The sequence below is a fragment of the Anopheles aquasalis genome, chromosome 3, assembly GCF_943734665.1.
Source record: "Anopheles aquasalis chromosome 3, idAnoAquaMG_Q_19, whole genome shotgun sequence".
In the NCBI taxonomy this organism is placed as follows: domain Eukaryota; kingdom Metazoa; phylum Arthropoda; class Insecta; order Diptera; family Culicidae; genus Anopheles; species Anopheles aquasalis.
This window is the reverse complement of record NC_064878.1, coordinates 63,101,049-63,118,548: the sequence shown is the minus strand read 5'-3', so window position 1 is coordinate 63,118,548 and position 17,500 is coordinate 63,101,049. Positions and strand designations below refer to the sequence as shown.

Below are 17,500 nucleotides of genomic sequence, written 5' to 3'. Positions count from 1 at the left end.
GGCGAGCGATCATCGCGTTCATCGACCAGAGAATTGATGAGTGCAAAGAGTTGAAAAGTCCCTGGAACAGATGCTGTGATGCAGCGAGAGAAGAAGAGACAAAGGGCAGATGGAGGAAAGTATAGGTTTCGTGCGGAGGAAGGATTAACGATCAAAGGGTCTGCGCATAATTATGCCAGTGTGCACCGAGATTTGTGTGCGTCCACCGTTGGCCATGTGTAACATGAAGAATGTTGACTCCCTCCATGCGTTGGGGGTTTAGAAGTCAAAATACACCAACGGAAAGTTCTCAGAAAAAGACCACCCTCGGTCGGCATCAAGCACGGCGGTCAGGGGCTCATAGCCGTCACTCCACGCGCCCCTGATCATATGTTGCATTTGCACAAAACGCAAAACATTGCGCATGTAAACATCGAGCGCATCGTCCAGCGCGCGGTACAAGGCGCGCCTATTTATGGGTCCGCCCTCCTCTCCCGCGGCTCTTGATGATGGATGATGATTGAGGAGGACTTTGGACTTCGCGGAGCGCGCATCACGAGGTGCAGACGTTTAATTTACTCCGGGCATTGCGTCCAGCAATGAACGAATCAGATCAGGGTGTTCTATTGGCCTCCATAGCAAGACGCTGACTAGAGCCATAGGAGGAGGAGGAGGAGGGGAAGCTATCTGAACGATCTGATCGATCGGGTGCAGATGAGCGAATCAAGAACGCTTAGTTACTGCAAACTAACCATCTGCAACGATCGGCCATCTTTAGGGCGAGTTTTTGAAGGTTAGCATCAGCATCAGTAAAGGCAGAGAAGGTGATCTTCCTCAATCTGCTGAGCAGTGTATTTGCTGCCCATCTGCTGTTCCGGGGCCACGGCCTGGGCCTGCAGGTGGCGTTGACTGGCCACCCGTGATGGATGAGAAGGCACTTCTGTTCGGTATCTTGTGTGTTCCATCTCTTGAAGAGAGCGGGAGGAATAGAGAGAAGGAAGGAAGGCGGAGGTTGAACCGCAAATTAGGGTCACGTCCTTTTCCCAGTGGCCATCGCGCGTTTGTTCGCGCGAGATCGCCAGATCGCGGTAGTGAAAACGTTCAAGTGGTGCGCCGCTAGAGACCACAAGATGCGAACAGAGTAGAGTCGGTCGGAAGTATCGATTAGTTGGCACAGTTTCACGGCGGCCTCTCCATCCCACCCACATGACAAATGTCTCGAGAATTAGTGCTAATCCCAGCGCATTGCCATCGAACATCAACGTCGTCGTCGTTGACGCCGGGCATCATCATCGTCACCTGATGCCTGACACACTTGGGAAGGAACTAATAACCCCTCATCGGAAATCCTCGGGTGCTGACTGGCTGACTGTTGCCATCAAGGGGCACACTCGCGCCTCGCAAAAGGGCGGCGGCACCCGCAACCTACCATTTACCACCAGCGGCATCATCGCCCCCCGGGAGAATAATTGCAAACTTCCCGCGGATCGAGTGAAAGTTTCCTCTGTCCTCCGAGTGCTGCAACGGGCACACTGATGCTGGTACCGGTGGCTCTAATCAATGTCTCGGCTTTAATAGTTCCAGCCCGTGAACTCTTCGCTCCACTAGCCACTCCCTGGTTCCCCCCCCGGCGGATGTAAATGAGGAGGATGTTGGACGGCACCGCACGTTCCCGTCGGTTTGCGCTGCATCATTAGAGGCCTAGAAGCGAGAGATGCCGGGAATGCGGATTTCGCCAGAAGCCACCCCAAGATCATCGCCGCCAACGCCGGTGAAGTTGACCAGAGGGGAGCACTGTTGTTGGTTGCTTTCGCTTTTCAAGCTATTTTTACTCCTCGCTCCCGGCCCCAGCCCTCACAATCCCACTACGGCCAGAACAATCGGCCAGCTCTGTGCGTTGCTTCGTGGTCGCGGATCGCGGACGATTGAGCTCCGGTGCTGGTGCGTTGCATCACACAGAGTGCATTGGCACACCAGTCCAGGCCATTAACAGCATCAACTACATTCTTCTCCTCCTGCTATCGCTCGGTACAGATCTAGGCCCGGCCTAGGAACTAGGTCGCCACGATGGCCACCCCTCTTTTCGCATTTCGATTACATGACTTCTCGAGAAGTTTTATGAACACCAAAACCTTCGGAACGCGCATCGCCGGTTGAGTAATGGCCGCTTTCCCTGGGGGGGGCCATCTGTGATTCTGAGCTCTGCCCGAGGAGGAGTTGGAGTTGTTCCGGTGTTGTTCTCGAATTCGGACATCGACACACATGCGATGCATAGTAGGCTCTGGCCAACGAACCAACCAACCAACCGGCTGAGTAAACACCGCCCAGCATCGCATCTAGGTCTACTAGGACCGAGTTTATCTTTTAACACGTCTTCCCCTCCCGTGGCAACGCATCCGTTCATGATGAATGCCAACGGCATGACAGCCACAAACAACTCGCGCTTTTTCTTCGCTCTGTTATTGCTCTGGGTCCCCTCTGGGGTGACGGTGACGGTTTGGTTTATCTAGAACAGTGAACGTGCGCTGCGCTGCGCTTCCTTAGATCCTCCTTCGCCACAAAGACGATGGCCGCCCGATGGTGGGTGGGATTCGCAGATTTTACTCCTCCCCTCCCAGGGTGGGGGTTAACTTCCTGGTCCTGGACACCACCATCTGTTCGGCAGGGCCGATTTGCGTTGGAAAATAAACATGACATCGTTCGCGCGAACCACGCGAACCATGACGAGAATTTCCTCTGCTGATGATGATGCTACTACTGGTGCTGCTGCACTCCATCTTGTGGTGTGCGCGTCGATTCCGCCACCGACCACACTAACTGCTCGATACCACGACGACGACAGACACGACATGATGGCGGCCACCATTTGGCTATTTTTACCACCCCAAAAAATCGTTTAATGTAAATAAACGACAGGCCAACGGGCTTATTTTTGGCAGGCAGGCAGGCAGGGGAGGGTGCGAGGGGAGAGCAGACAGGTTAGCAGCATCCGATCCGATGATGGCGAGCGCGCGCGCCAGAGTTTTTGTTGTTGTGTTTTTCCCCCATTTTTCATGTTCTTCTTCATTAAGAAAAGGTTTTTTCGCTCCATTCTAACGCCGAGGGCCACCGACGCGCTGCTCTTGAACACACGAACACATCTTTTTTTTTTGTTGTTCTATTTTTAATGGAACTCATGCGCATCATGATCATCATGTCGGGTTACTACTACTATACACTCAACACCATATGCCAAAGGACCAGCAGTGAAATACGAGAAGCAGCGAATACGATCGAGCGAGTGAAGGAGAGGAGCACCTTTCTCTCCTCCTCCTGGGATGCTGATGTCGCATTGTTGTAGCGCGCAGACCACCAGAAGTCATTCAGAAATGAAATTCTTGTTCGTTTGTTTCCGCTGTTGTGTTGTTGTCGTGCTCGTTAGTCAATGTCGCGTCCGTGCCCTAGGTCATCATTAGCGGCGCACCATCTTACGAGATTACGAACGCTTAATCTGCTCGAATCGCACTTTAGCAGAGCATATGATCTTAGTATCTTGGATGTGGAGATCATGATCATGGGACGGTGCTGTGGCGTGGTCAGATCACACGACCACGCACCAAACTGCTCGAATCTCGAACGCGTGCGCGCGCACAGCTATTGCGCGGATTGTGGCTCAGGACGGGCAGCGTGACTCGAGCACCACATGCCTTAGTACTCAACAAAACTTCGGCTCGTAGTGGTTGATTGTAGCGTCAGTTCGTTAGCGGTGCCGGTGTACAGATGCTGATACCGATCTCACATCAGCAGCAGCAGCAGCTGATAACCGCTACCGCTGCGATAGAAACACACGACGCACGTTGGTGAAATGTGTGTTCAAATGTAATTAGTTTCAACAGTGGCAGCGCCAGCAGGAAAGCGGTCAACAAAGAACCGCACCGGTGCGACTTTCGTGTAACGGTTCCGTCAGTCAGTCAGCCGAGATGTCGAACCAAGGACTATTTCTACTTCAAGTAAGGCTCATCGTAGCAACCGCGATGAAAGGATGGCGTGTGGGCCCCGAGTGTGTGACGTGTGATTCTTCGCTGTCCCCAAACAAGGCGAAGGCGAAAGCCGGATGCGAACGATCCGCAAATGGGAAGAGGTCCCATTAGTAGCGTCTAATGGTGCCACGGCACAGAGCACGGCAATGGCGTGTCCTGTTTTTCGGGGGGCTAGTTTTGCACAGACACAAAAAACCACTCCCCCTCTCAAAGGCGTGTGTCATCCATCCGCCAACGGATATTCCCACGCGCGTAATCGTCCCTAAATAGATGACGATCGTGTGGTGGCAGCGTCAGCAGCAGCGTGTCCGCGCGTGTGTTTTCAAGGTTCCAACGGTCATCACCGTGGTGGTGGTGGTGGTGGTGGTGGTGGTGGTGAAGAAGCATGCAAAAGATGTCACAGTCAGGCCCAAGAAAGAGGTCCAATAGATGATCTATGATTCAGCGAGCGTGGATTGCGGATCGCCGCTCGACCGACTAAGTGTTCGACTGTGCGATGGCCACCGTGAGTGCATTCTTCGTGCGAGAAAAGAGTTGCGAAAACTGTGGGAAGACCATCATCACCATCATCATCGTGGTCGTCGTACATCATCGCTTCTGGCACTCGCTGGCAGTGGATTGTTTACGGATTCGTGCTGTTTTGGGTTGCGTCAACTGACTCTGTTCAGCCCGTGCCGTCCTTAACGGGGCCCTTTTCCACCAACGCAAACCCCCCCCCCCCCCCCCCCCCCAAAAGACCGTGCTGGGTGGCTGGACCTGGCTTCCCGTGTATATAATTATGAATTCACGCCATTGACATTGACACGTTCTCGCACGGGCTATTTGGTGGCCACGCGAAACCGCGAGACGTGAGCAGAACGTACTGATGGTGATGCTGATGCTGCCGTTGCTGCTGCTGAGTCGCCCTAATGGCGAGTGGTGTGACAGTGACCTATCGTGGCGACGAGAGAAGCAGAAGATCCGGAGCGCACGACCCCCCGGGATCTGTCACGATCAGTGGATGCAGATTCGCTGCTTTTTTTTTTGGCCAACGCACGTCTGGAGGAACTGACTGATCGGCCCCGTTATTACTGCTCTCTCTCTCTCTCTGTGGCTCTGACTGACTGACCTCCCCTCGCCACTACACCCCCAGGCAGGTCAACGGCTGAGCACTGTAGCTGCGAGAGCAATTTAAGCAATTACCAATTCAAGTAATTTCTGTTCTGCTGTTGCCACCACCACCGTTAAGCTGGTTTTTCGGCTGTCAGCCCAAGGATTACTTTACTTAAGACACGCGGGCGCAAAGATCATTGATCCTTGGTCATCTCTTATAGACCTTTCCTCGCTCTACAGCTCTAAGATATGTTAACACATCTTAGCTCTCCATAAAAGGAAACATAGACTCTCAAAGCTTTTTAAGCGAATGTGCCAAAAAAATGTTGCTCCAAATTATCGAGCTGCTAAATGGAATGACTATTCACCGATCCGGTCGTGACGCCGAGTGTCACATGATCGCGATCAGCGATCAGCTCGCTTAAACAGACGATCTAATCAATCTTCCAGCTCCCATAAACTGCGTCCAAAGCGAAACCACGTCATTAAAAGTCTGACCAGATCGTCGGACAACCAGGAACACATTTCGTAATACCAGGCATACCGCTAGCCCTGGTCTGGCCTGACAGAGGGGCAGTCCTTGGGCCGTTTGCCAAAAAAGCGTAAATTGCGGATTCGCACTGTGATGTGATCCTGGCGCGCTGGGCTGTATAATAAACCTGTCCCCCGGTTGACAGGAGTTACAAATGGGGGGCATGCTGTCAACCACGCTGCCACGGATGCTCGCTTTCCCTCCGGAGCTTCTTCTTTTACCGGCCGAAAATGGTGATTAAGATGGGTTACGTGTGCGTCAGCGAGTGTATGTGGGCTTGTACGGGTGGAGAAATGTGGAGATTCTCTGTGCGCGAACGATCCTAGCGAGATCAGGGCCGATCTTAGATCACCTCGATCAACTGGCTGATCGAAATCGACAGAGGATTGCGTGAGCGATTGAGAAAAGGGTTATTGCGCTGCTTGCTTTTGTCTGTTTTTCCAACTGAAAAACCTCTGGCTCCCGTCTTCCGGTGGCTGCCCAAAAATAAGATCTCTATGTGTGCTCGCGTGGTGTGTCCGATCGTTCGTTCAATCGCTCGCTCGCTCGCAAACGGAAATCGATCGAGAAAAATCGATTCGATCGCCCAGTTTTCCACAAACACACTATCCACAGAGCATTTTTCCTTCCTCCCTCGGCTGGAAAAGCTCTGAATCCGTTACCTAATGATCATGGAATCCACCTGCAATGCGGCAACCGGACTCTTACTTTGCAAAACGACCGAACGACGACGACAGCGGCGGTGGCGGTGAGGAATGAAAATCGAATCGAACCCCCCCGCTGGATATCGACATTCAGTGAAAGGGGGGAAAGAGGTCTGCCAACCTGTGCGGGGTAAACCGTTCCAAAGGTTGACTCTGTCGGTGCCCGGGACCGGGTGGAGAGCAAAAAACAGAATGAACCACCCCGAGGGTCGATAAGCCGGAGCGGCGCGGATTGTATACAGACGACTATTTTTAGAGCCGCGCCGCGCTTTCACCGGCATCGCAGGCAGGCGCTAGAGCGATCGCTTGGAATGCAGGCGAAAATGTATGGCCGAGGCCAGAGTTTCCCGAAGAAAATTCCTGCCGCGATTTTTTTCTATAGCACTTTTTGCTCAACTTATCTTTTTTCTTCTCGTCTCTCCCTTGCAGACTGTCCAGACTGCGTCTCCGTGGAGGCCCCAGTTACCGCTACCGAAGGACGCTACAGTTCATGTGCAGCAACAGCACCAGCAACAGCAGCAACAGACCCAACAGCCCCAGCAACAGAAGCAACAGCAGGAAATGGAGCGTGTTACAGTGAACAGCAAGAGCAAGGACAAGAAGTGGTCGCTCGGTAGTCTGTTCCGGAAGAAAAAGAAAGATCTCGATACGGACTCGAGCTCGGAGGAGGACCGAAAGGCGGGTTTCGTGCCGGTCAAGGGTCACGGAACGCTGAACGGTAAGCGCAAGAAGCGCTCGAGCCGGATCGTCGGTGCTGGATTCGATCACATCGTCGTCAGCCCTCACCAGCCGCCGCAACAGCAACAAGTCCAACAGCAGATTCTGCTACCACATCAGCAGCATCATCATCATCAGCAGCAACAGCAGCAGCCACAGCAGCATCACAATCAGTACGGGTTCCGGGAGAGCGATAGCATCAATTCGATCGATCGATACACCGCCAATGGATCGCTTGATCGGCGCACCGGCAGGAAGGAGCTGCGCGGGACCGGAGTCGTCCGGAGAAACTCGAAGGAACGGCAATCATCGAGCGACGAGGAATCACACCGATCCTCCTCGATGTCACGCTTCCGGAGTGACGACAGTCTCGGTAATCACAGTGCCGGATCACATCGCAAGTCACGTACGGCCCGTACGGAGCGCTATCTGAAGCGAATGTCCGGAAGAGATGATGGCCACAGTCCACAGCACCAGCATCAGACTCTGGCACCTGGCCAGGTGAATCGTTGGCATACGCAACCGATTTCACCCAGTATGTTACCGCATGGTGGCAGCATACAGTCGGTTGATGTTGCCTATCGCCGTCCAGCGACACTAGGATCCCATCCGAATCTGCGCAATTCAGCGAGCCTCACCAATGTCCACGGGGTTCATGGCCATCAGTTACGGTACGCGGGATCACCGAGCTATGCGCATCAGCTACAACTGCAGCAGCAGCAACAGGTCCCTTACTCGTCGCAGTCACCACCAAACCCGCACACAGTGACGTACGAGAACAGTTTCTACATCCAGAGTAAGGCGAGCTCGATGAGGGATGCGATCCGCAGTCCGCCACCGATTCCACCGAGGGATCCACAGCGCCGGCTAACGATCGGTCACACCAACGAGGCACGCCCGGTATCGTACGCCTTCGATCGCTACCATCAACTGCAAGGAACGAACGGGGGAAATATCTGGCAATCGAATGGCAAATGCAACAGCGAGGATCGTCTGTGGGTTGGTGGAGCATCGGCGATGGTTCAGCGAACGCCACCGCCACCTTCGATGCACGGCGTAGGTGCTGGTGTTGGCTTCACAGTCACTCCACCGAGGGCTTCCTCGGTACAGCCTGCTGAGATCCATCAGCATCATCAGCTCCATCAGCACCACCACCACCATCATCACCAGCAGCAGCAGCAGCAAACGCAGCAACCTCAGCAAAAGCAACGTTACATCTCGCGTCAACAGCAACCTCAAGCGGTGGTTCATCCACCCAGTACACCACCCTCGAATGTGGCCTATCATCATCATCAGCATCATCAACAGCAGCAGCAGGCTCATTATCATCACGCTGCAACGTTACCAGTGACACCTCCAACCCAGCAACAGCGACCAGGTGGCGAATATCGATACGTCACGGATGTAACGCCACGATCCCGCAAACCGATCCAGATCCAGGATCGTACCTTCGAACCGTACGAACCAAAGCGATCACCACAGCCACCACCAACGGGCAGTGAGTCCTCGCTGGTGTACAGCGGCACCACAACACCGTCCGGTATCGCGGCACGTTCGACCCCACGATCCGTTCGAGCGGATAGCTCCGAATCGGTCAACGGAACCGGCGCCAGTGGTTCCCGAACGCCCCAACAATCCGCTTCCGCTTTCTGGCGCCGAATTGAAGAGGAACAGAGTGCTGCAGCAGGATCAGTGGCCACGACCGTTGGTACTGGTGCAAATCGTCGTGGAAGAGCTACGGAACGGCGACCTGGTGTGGCCGGAACGGCCGTCGCATCACGTTCTGTGTCCACCTCCCGGGCGCTAGAGATTATGAATCGTCGAAATCAGGAGTTGACTCGGGAGCTCGATCATTTACTGGATGATAAACAGCAGCAACAGCAACAGAGTGATGAGAATGTGGTCAGTGGAAGGTTGTATCTACGGCAAGCCGATGCCAACCAAGCGACGACTGTTCGATCACCGAACGAGAAGATGTACGAGGTGAAGGTGAAGACATCCAGTCGTCCCCTGAACGGTGCTGAGGTGGCACCTGAAAAAGCAACCAACAAGTACGAGGAACACGTCGCCAAGACGGTCGCTGGATCGCAAACCGTCTACCGGCGTTACGGTGGTGGTGGTGATAAGCCAGCCAGCGAGGTTCCAGCACCGACACCACCGATGCGGACGATTTCGAAACGGAACTCCTGCTCCGAGGAGGAACTGGCACGGAAGCGAAAGTCAGCGAACCTGGAGGAAGCGATCAGTGAGCTGGAAGCGATCTACAAAAGCCTCAAGCTGAGCGACGAGGATCTACTCGAGCGTGCGGAGCAGCGGGATCTACCGACACCGACCGGGTTCAGTCATCGTGCCCGCACCTACCGGTACGATCCGGATCCGGAGGATGATCGTGCGAAACCAGAACCGGACCTACGGTTGGATGATTTGAGTTACCGAAGTATCAAGCGAGCGAACAGTTCGCTGAAGACCGCGGACAATCAGCCACCGTTCGGTATTCCCGTGGGACCGATTCCACCCCCTCCGACGACGGATTATCTGACGGTGCAGCCACCGTCCAAGCAGCAGACACCACGCTTCGTGCCCCGCCAATCGCCGGACCTCGTGGCGGATGATCTTGCATTCCGGCAGCTGCGTAAGGATAAGGATCTGCACGCCAGCTTGGACAGGAAACCGGCACCATCTGCTGCGACAACCACGTCGGTGCCAGTGTCCGGTAACTCGAGCAGCGGATCGGAAGAGTCACGCACCACAAAACGGAACTCGGGTTCGACTTTCTACACCCAGATCCAGCGTGATGCGGCCAAACCTTCCGGTGGTAATCTGGAGGACTACTACAAGCTGGAACTGTACGCCAAGAGTCTCCGTGAATCGAGCAACAGCACTCCTGGAAAGGCGGAGAAAACCCAACAGAAAAAGGAACCGGCAAGCGGCACCACTGAGGTACGCGCCAAGAGTGGATCACCACCAAAGGACCACAGGGGTGGCAATCGGGGAGCCGTCTTCAATCTTCCTTCAACGCTCAAATCCAGCTCGAGTGGAAGTCCCCCGAAAAGTCCACGATCGTTGGATAGTGGCAGTGAGCCACCATCCAGTGTTACACCAACACCCCGTCCACGCTCTGGCACGGAACCGGTGATCGTTGGTGCGAAGCATAAGGCCGAGTTCGAGGAAATCCTGAATGCGATCGCACTGGAGGCGCAAAACACGAGCGAGAAGTTGGGCGCTGATTTGGCCGAACTGCGCAAGGAAACCCTCTCGGTATCGAGCGGTACCAGTCCGGAAACGAAACCGAATCGTCGCAATCCTGTGAACAAAACGGTGGCTGGACCAGCGGCGGCACCAGTTGTCGCTAAGGTGTCGCAAAAGCACTCGAACGAGATCGACCAGGTGGCAGAAGCGGCCAAATACTGTGAGCAGATGCTACGCGGTGTGATTGAGGAGACTGGCACGGTTAAGGCAGCCTCGGTGGAACCGGAAGAGGTCAAGGTAGCGCCGGAAGTGACCATGATCGCACGAGTTATTCTCGATAAACCGACGATCGTGGTGGAATCGAAGGTGGAGGAATCAGCTGATGTACCGCCGGAACCGATCACCACCGGTGAGCTGAAGACGGGCATCCCTAGTGCTGTTGAAGGACTGATCGCTCAACTGACTCCTGCCGGTAGCTTCGAAGCGCTCAGCAAACGATGCCAGGAACAGTTGAGTGAACTGGAGGATCCACTGACCTCGGACGGTGGCGTAACGGGTGGCGATGAACGGGTAAAGTCCTCGATCGAACGTGATTACGATAATCTGGTCGAGAGCATCAATCCGTTCGAATCGGATACGGACAAGAAATCGACGGAAGAGGAGATCGATCTGATCATGAAGGAGTGTGGCATCGAGCTGGAACTGAGTTCGGCGTCGAGTGCTGCTCCTGGCCACAGCAGCAACCCGTCGGTTCCCCAGAAGATACCGGCCAGTGCTCAGGTGGATCTTGGTGATATCGAACGTCCGATCGTACGGGAACAGCGCGTATCATCGGTCGAGTGTTTGAAACCGAGCGTGATCGCTGCGGAACAGCGCAACAAACGATCCAGTTCCTCCCGGTCACCACCGGTGTCCTCTTCGATCCGGTTGACCCCATCCGATACGGAATCGCAGTACAACTCATCGGAGGAACTGGCCATGATCTTCGGCATCAAGAGTCCATCGCCGCCAGGTAAAGGAGCAACCCCCGGTGTGCCGCTTTTGTCGTCGTCGTGTGCAACCACCCAACTCCCTAAGCAATTCCCATCCCCAAAAGCTCCCAGCGATCCGGAGAAGACCAACCAGGTCGTTGCCGTCCCTTCCGCACCATCAGTACCGATCATCACCTCCGATGAGCATGATGGAGGTGATGCTGCTGATGGTAACCGGGATGACGATGGTGTGGTCTTCTCCGTGACCGTGCCCAGCATCTCACACCTGGCCCGTAAACCCCTCTGTACTACTACTAGCACCACCACTAGCACCGTTGTGGCGAGTGTTGCGTGTCGCTCCGCTACTAATAGCATCAATGCTTGTAACAACACTGTCACTACCAACCAACAACACCCAAACACCACAACCGCTACCACCCAGCACGATAGTGACACCATCGACACCAAACACCAGATCGTCGTCGACACGGAGGAGGTGCATGAAGCAGAACCGGTGGAACCAGTGGCCCAGATCGAAAGCTTCTATCTGATGCGCAGTAGTACGACACTGCTCCCTCACAATCTCGATACGATCCACGAGGACTTGGAGGAGGAAACGAATCCAGCCGATGGCGGTGAATCGACGACCACGGATTCAGGCAACGTGAGCTTGAATGATTTCGGGTGTGAAGGTGCGGTCACTAAGGAACCGGCAACGTTTGTGAACGAGATGCAGATTGGACCAGCGGCGGCGGCTGGGTTGATCGGGTACTATCCCTTCCGGTCGGTGCTCCAGATACCGGAGATTTTCATCGAAGATGTTAGCACGCCAGAAGATGAGGAAGAGGAAGAAGAGGTGAAGGTTGACGTGTCCGCTGTCCAGGAAGCGTCCACTACTGAGGAGAGTGACACCGAAGATCCGCAGGTTGAAACGTTTGCGGAACTGGAACGACTAGAGGCGGAGCGACTCCGCCTGGAAGCAGCACGTGATGCGTTGGTACAGAAGCGATCAACGAGCAGAGACGACGGTTCCAGCGCAACGGGTCGAATGGATGGTGGTGTCACGAAGCGCAAGAGTAGTAGTAGTGGCAACAGCAAAAGTAGCAGCAGCAGCAGCAGCAGCTTGGTGCAACCGCAGCATGTCGTTCTTGCATGTACTTACGGCTTAGCTAATAGTAACATTGATTACATTAATGTGTTTGCGATCATCATTGCCATCATTATACTGTTCGCACTTATGGTACTCTAGAGAGCGAGCGGGTGGATGAAAGACAGAGAGAGAGAGAGAGTGATAGGGTTAGTTGGGTTAGAGTATGGGGTGCACATTCCACGCTCTACGAGCACTCTGGACAGCTGGCAAGTCACACACCAATTTTGCACCAGAGACCGACTTGCACTGACCACCATTCCATTTTGCCAAGGCACGTGGTAGAAAATTGTTCTTAAGAATGAGGGAGAACCGACCAAAAAGGTAGCCAGCGAAGGGAGAACGAATCTCTTGCGATCTACTTTCAACCGTTGGTGTGTGCGACCCACCAATCCAAGGAAAGTGTCGACGAACGAGATTTTGAATTCTTCTTCAGCTGCTGCCCTTTTTTTGGGGTAGGGAAGGGGTACTGGGAACTGGCGACTGTTAATGGTGGTCAACAATTTGGGCACACTCCTCACACCTCACGGTTCTCGATGTCACGCAATTCGTCCTGTTTTGTTGTTTCTCTTGATGTCCCTAACCTCGTTACGCGGTCGGTCGAACTGTGTCGTTATCTACATCTTTCTGTGTCCTCCCCCTATTATCACCCCCCCCCCGATTGCTGGTAGCGGTGGTTGAAGAAACGGATCTACATCCCAGTACGACCGAGAGCAGCAGCATCGTCTCGTTGCCGAAGCCTGACACGCGGTGCCAACCACTGATACCGTGTATCTGTACCAAGGAGGAGAAACAGCATCACCTAGACGATCAGCTACATCCGATCCCAACAGAAACAGCGGCATCGACATCGACGCCAATCGACAACCGGGACACGCAGGAAGAGAGTCCACGCTCGTCCTCCAACAAGCTGCGATCGCATCCCGGTGGTAGCGGTGGATCGAAAGCGAATCGCGACTCCACTGGTCCGTTCCAGAATCTCTGCTTCTGTCTGTTGTAGAGGGACCAGAGGGCACTCTTCGGACCGGAAAACTGTACCCCTCTGTGCCTTTTGTTGTGCTTGTCAGCTTGTTAGCTCTGTGTATAGGAGCCCCAGTTTAGTTTTTCTTTCGGTTTGTTCGTTGTTTCGGCGGATCGGCGGGGCCAGAAAGCCTTTCGGCCGCGCTCCGTTGGAGGGAAGGGATTTTTTTCAGGAAATTTACTCCCTCCCTTCGCCCGCACGCACCCCTATTCTGCACACGCTGCAGCCACGGTGGAGGAGTTTCTGGAGACTGTTACCATGTGCCAATGAATTTTGTTATCGATTATCGTATGTCCTTCGCAGTCTGTCGCAGCTGGGAGCACTAGGGAAAGTACTCTATTGAGTATCGTTTTAAGCCGTATCTCTAGCTCTACTACTATAGAATGTTACGATTTAGAACCTAAAAGATGAGCGAACCATTTATATATTTACACATACATAACATGAACCGTATAACGATGAGTATAACACACCTAAACATACGCCGCATACGCCTTCCAGATTTGTAAACGCTTAGCCTTAATAAGTAGTTGATAGTAGTGTATCTATCGCGATAGCAAAGTGGCGCGCGCTCTCTTAGCTCTTAGTGCTCCTGTGGATCCTTCCGAACACTATAACATCGTACCGCTGCGATGTCCTTTGCCTTCTTCGGCTGCCATCAACATCGGCTGCGACTCAAAAAAATGTTTCTGTTTCTTTCTTCCTTCTCTGGATTGTGTTCTTTTTTTCATCCCGATAGATCTTTAACAAATATTGAGGATTCTTTTGGAAGCGAGCGGGAGTGATTTGTACAGAGCGATATAAACACGTGAGCCAGGGCAGCATTAGAGCAGCTCGATAAGGAAAAAATCATTTGAGAACAGTGCACGAGTTGCAGCGATCTGCTAGGAAGAACGCTGAGACTGAGAACAGAGCCACATCGTCTAGACCAAACATCCGGACATTGTTCGGTCGGAAACATACCAGGGACACGTGGTCCGGCGAGACAGAGTGATAGAGAGAGGGAGAGAGAAAACAGGGAATGTAGGCAGCTATTTCAATCGCAATCACGTCCATAAATCGTTCTGGCGATCGGTTATTAATAGCATCATCCAGACGCATCAGCAGCTCTGCAGTAGAGCTAGGAGGTACCATTGAGAGCAAAATATCGATCAAAATTGTTTAGAAATCTGTAAATTCCTCTTCCGCTTGCTACCGGGTGGTGTGTAGTGCTTCGCGTAGAGTTGCTGCCGCTGATCGGTGATCGACGATCGTTCTTCCAGAATCCGTAACATTGAGAGTAGCTTCAGTTTCAGCCGCAGCAGATACACGACAGCACCGCAGCAGATAGAGAAGACGTAGTGTTTAGTATAGCATTGTATTATTTGACGCTATTCCGTTCCCCTTCTTTTATTTTTTGTTGTTGATTCGCTGTAGAAATAAAATGTGAATCCTACACTGTAATTTGCTTTCGAGATTGTTTGTTTGAAGGATTTGTGCGTTCTATTGCGTTGTTCGATTGGTTTTTCTTTGTTGTTTGAATTGATTATTTAACTGTACATAACATGACGCAGGAAGAAGAGACATCATCCGACATTTGCCACTGTTTCCAAGAGCAATAAGGCCGGTGCAGGCCAGAAATCATTGCCCCTGATTTATGATCGCAACGTCTTATGTTATTGTTATGGGGGAATGGATAACGATTATCGGGCAACGATCTGGACGCGTGTGAAATCCGCATGAATACCGGGGCGTCTATGGCTTATCGGGGCAATTTATGATCCCATCCAAGGAAGGAACACCTGTTCACGGGACCACGAAACCGGTGCGGCCAATCTGGGATGCCTGTTTGCTATAAAAGCCAATCGATTGCTGTCGATGATTTCATTCCCCGCAATCGTATCCTTTCGTGAACGCTTCTTTTAGTCCAGCAAGACGCTAGTTCGCTGTTCCGATGGCTCCGTTGAAGGTGGTGCTCGTTCTGGTTGCCGTTCTGGCCGTGACGGTAAGCGGGGCCGGCGTGGCCACTCGTGCCTGTTCCGATGGACGACCTCGCCCGACGGAGGTTCGCGTTGAAGGTTGTACCGTGCCACCGTGCGATCTGGTCCGTGGATCGGATGCCGTCATGGACATGGATTTTACGGCACCATTTGCTGCGGCCACTCTTCGCACGGAAGTCATCGCGACGGCCTTGGGAGCGACTGCACCGTTCGAGCTACCGCCGGACCGTGCGGCCGCCTGCAACTGGCTCCAGAATACTCAGTGCCCGGTGAGCGCTAACGAGGACATTACCTACCGATTGAGCATGCCCGTTTTGCTGATTTATCCGCGTGTCAGCCTCACGCTTGAGATTAATCTGGTCGACGAAAATCGCCAATCGTTGGCCTGCTTCGTGCTGGATGCTCGCGTGGTTTCCAGCCGCGTGGCATAAGGGTTGGGAATTAATTTTTGAAGAATTAAATCGCTAATATACAGCAACAACATCTGAAAATGTATAAAAAGATGTTCCTTCATAAATTTGATGCCATGGATGATGTTTTTCATAAATCTTGCCCAAAAAAATACCAAATATTCTTCAAAAGTTGTAGTTTAATGTGACATTTACTTGAATAAGTTAAGTAAAATAGTTTCTGTTCAAAAAATCGTCAAAAACGGGCCTTTTTTCCATGCCCGCGGAAGGACGTGAAGGAGGAGGAGGATGAGGAGGCAGAGGAGCGGGGAACTCCGAAATTTTCTCACTTTCGAGTAGTCTTGAAACTGCTAAAAGTATGCAAGTGTTTGCACTGCTCGTCTGGTGCTGTCGAGGCTGGGGGCTGGAAAATTGTTGTTCGACTAAACGAAACAAGAAAGCAGCTAGGTGCGTTTATGAGCACACTTTGATATTTCGCAGCCGATTTTACGATGCAGAGTACTGTCCCCAGTACTGTTGTAAAAGTATTACAAAAGATAAAAGTATGATTATTATGATTAACACCCAAGAGAGTACGCATAGCCCTATTTGGAATCGATTTAGTGCCTCTTTTATCATTCAGCTGGGTGGTGCAAACCCCGGTCGGTCTGCTGCCGAAGTGTCAAACCGACCAAAACATTATTTTTTGTATTTTTTTTACTTCAGTTTTAGTTTTCGTACAAAACGGTCGACCTCGCGGCTCTCGCGGTAAAATTTAAAATAGTTAAATAGTTTGGTGGTAAATTAATTAGGAGACGTTTAAAGGTAACACGTGCAAAGTCCTGTTTAGTCTTTAACAAGTGCCGTGCTGGGGATGAGCGGACCCGTGGCCACCGTCTGCCGTGCAAACCGTGCTGAGGTCCTGGACTCCTGACCTCCAGCCGCAATTTCCTTAACACCTTCGAGAATTAAATTAAATTATACTCCTGTTCGAATACGTGTGTCTGTGCGTTTTTTCTTAAAGCTTGGACAATCGGACCGCGCGTGCTTCCCTCTTTTTATCGTCATTTCGCGGTTTCCGGCGGATTTTATCATAATTTTTACTGTATTAAATGTGCGTGCGGGAATTCCTTGCCATCCCGAAAGAAAGGGGTGACACAGCAGAATCCCACAAAAATGGTCCCGAGGACGATTCTCCCGATTCCCAGCTGATTTGTTGTTCCACTGCGCGGGGGGAAACCTCGCTTTTCAGTTGTGTCCTTTGAACGAAAGCCATACGATAAGCGCGTATCCCGCGTTTATTTGCCTTCAGCTGGAATTCATTTTCCACGGAGCAAAGCGAAAAAAAGCGGAGAAAAATGGTGGCCTCCGTGGCGTGTTCCATTTTGTTTCCGATAAGAACACCGTGTGTGTCATGGTTCTGGAGCGTCGTCGGGCAAGGTTACTGGTGCAGTAGTTCCACGGACGGGCTCTCCTTATTCTTCTTACCCACCCCGGGGGGTGGTGGGCCGGTGGCCACCAACCAAGAAGCGCATTTTCCAGGTCGCGCACCAGAAGAAGATAATCCCGTTCAACAGTGAACGCTCTCCCAGAGAGAGAGAGAGAAAGATACCGAGGCGCCATTCTTCGGCTAGCTGTAGGCTGTCCTCCCCGCCTCAGCCTCTTTTCCACGCTTGAAGATGCAACCACGAGCCCCCGCAATCTCCTTCGCGCTCTAATGGTTTGTTGTCAAACGCTCTCTCGCGTTTGTCTCTCGAACCG

The 17,500-nt window shown here is 52.7% G+C and overlaps 1 protein-coding gene across 6 annotated transcripts in view; it reads left to right on the top strand.

Annotated features, from left to right (window-relative positions):
- The window catches only part of LOC126577592 (supervillin), a 133,988-nt gene that overhangs the window by 30,354 nt on the left and 86,134 nt on the right, over positions 1-17,500 (top strand). For 3 of the 6 annotated variants that reach the window (XM_050239336.1, XM_050239331.1, XM_050239337.1), the window contains exons 1-2: positions 3,684-3,968; positions 6,756-11,244. In XM_050239336.1, the coding sequence (XP_050095293.1) occupies positions 3,939-3,968; positions 6,756-11,244 (4,519 nt within the window). In that variant the 5' untranslated portion in view covers positions 3,684-3,938. Of the gene's footprint in view, positions 1-3,683; positions 3,969-4,383; positions 4,504-6,755; positions 11,245-17,500 lie in introns of those variants that run through there. The other 3 variants (XM_050239334.1, XM_050239333.1, XM_050239335.1) reach the window with 2 other exon arrangements.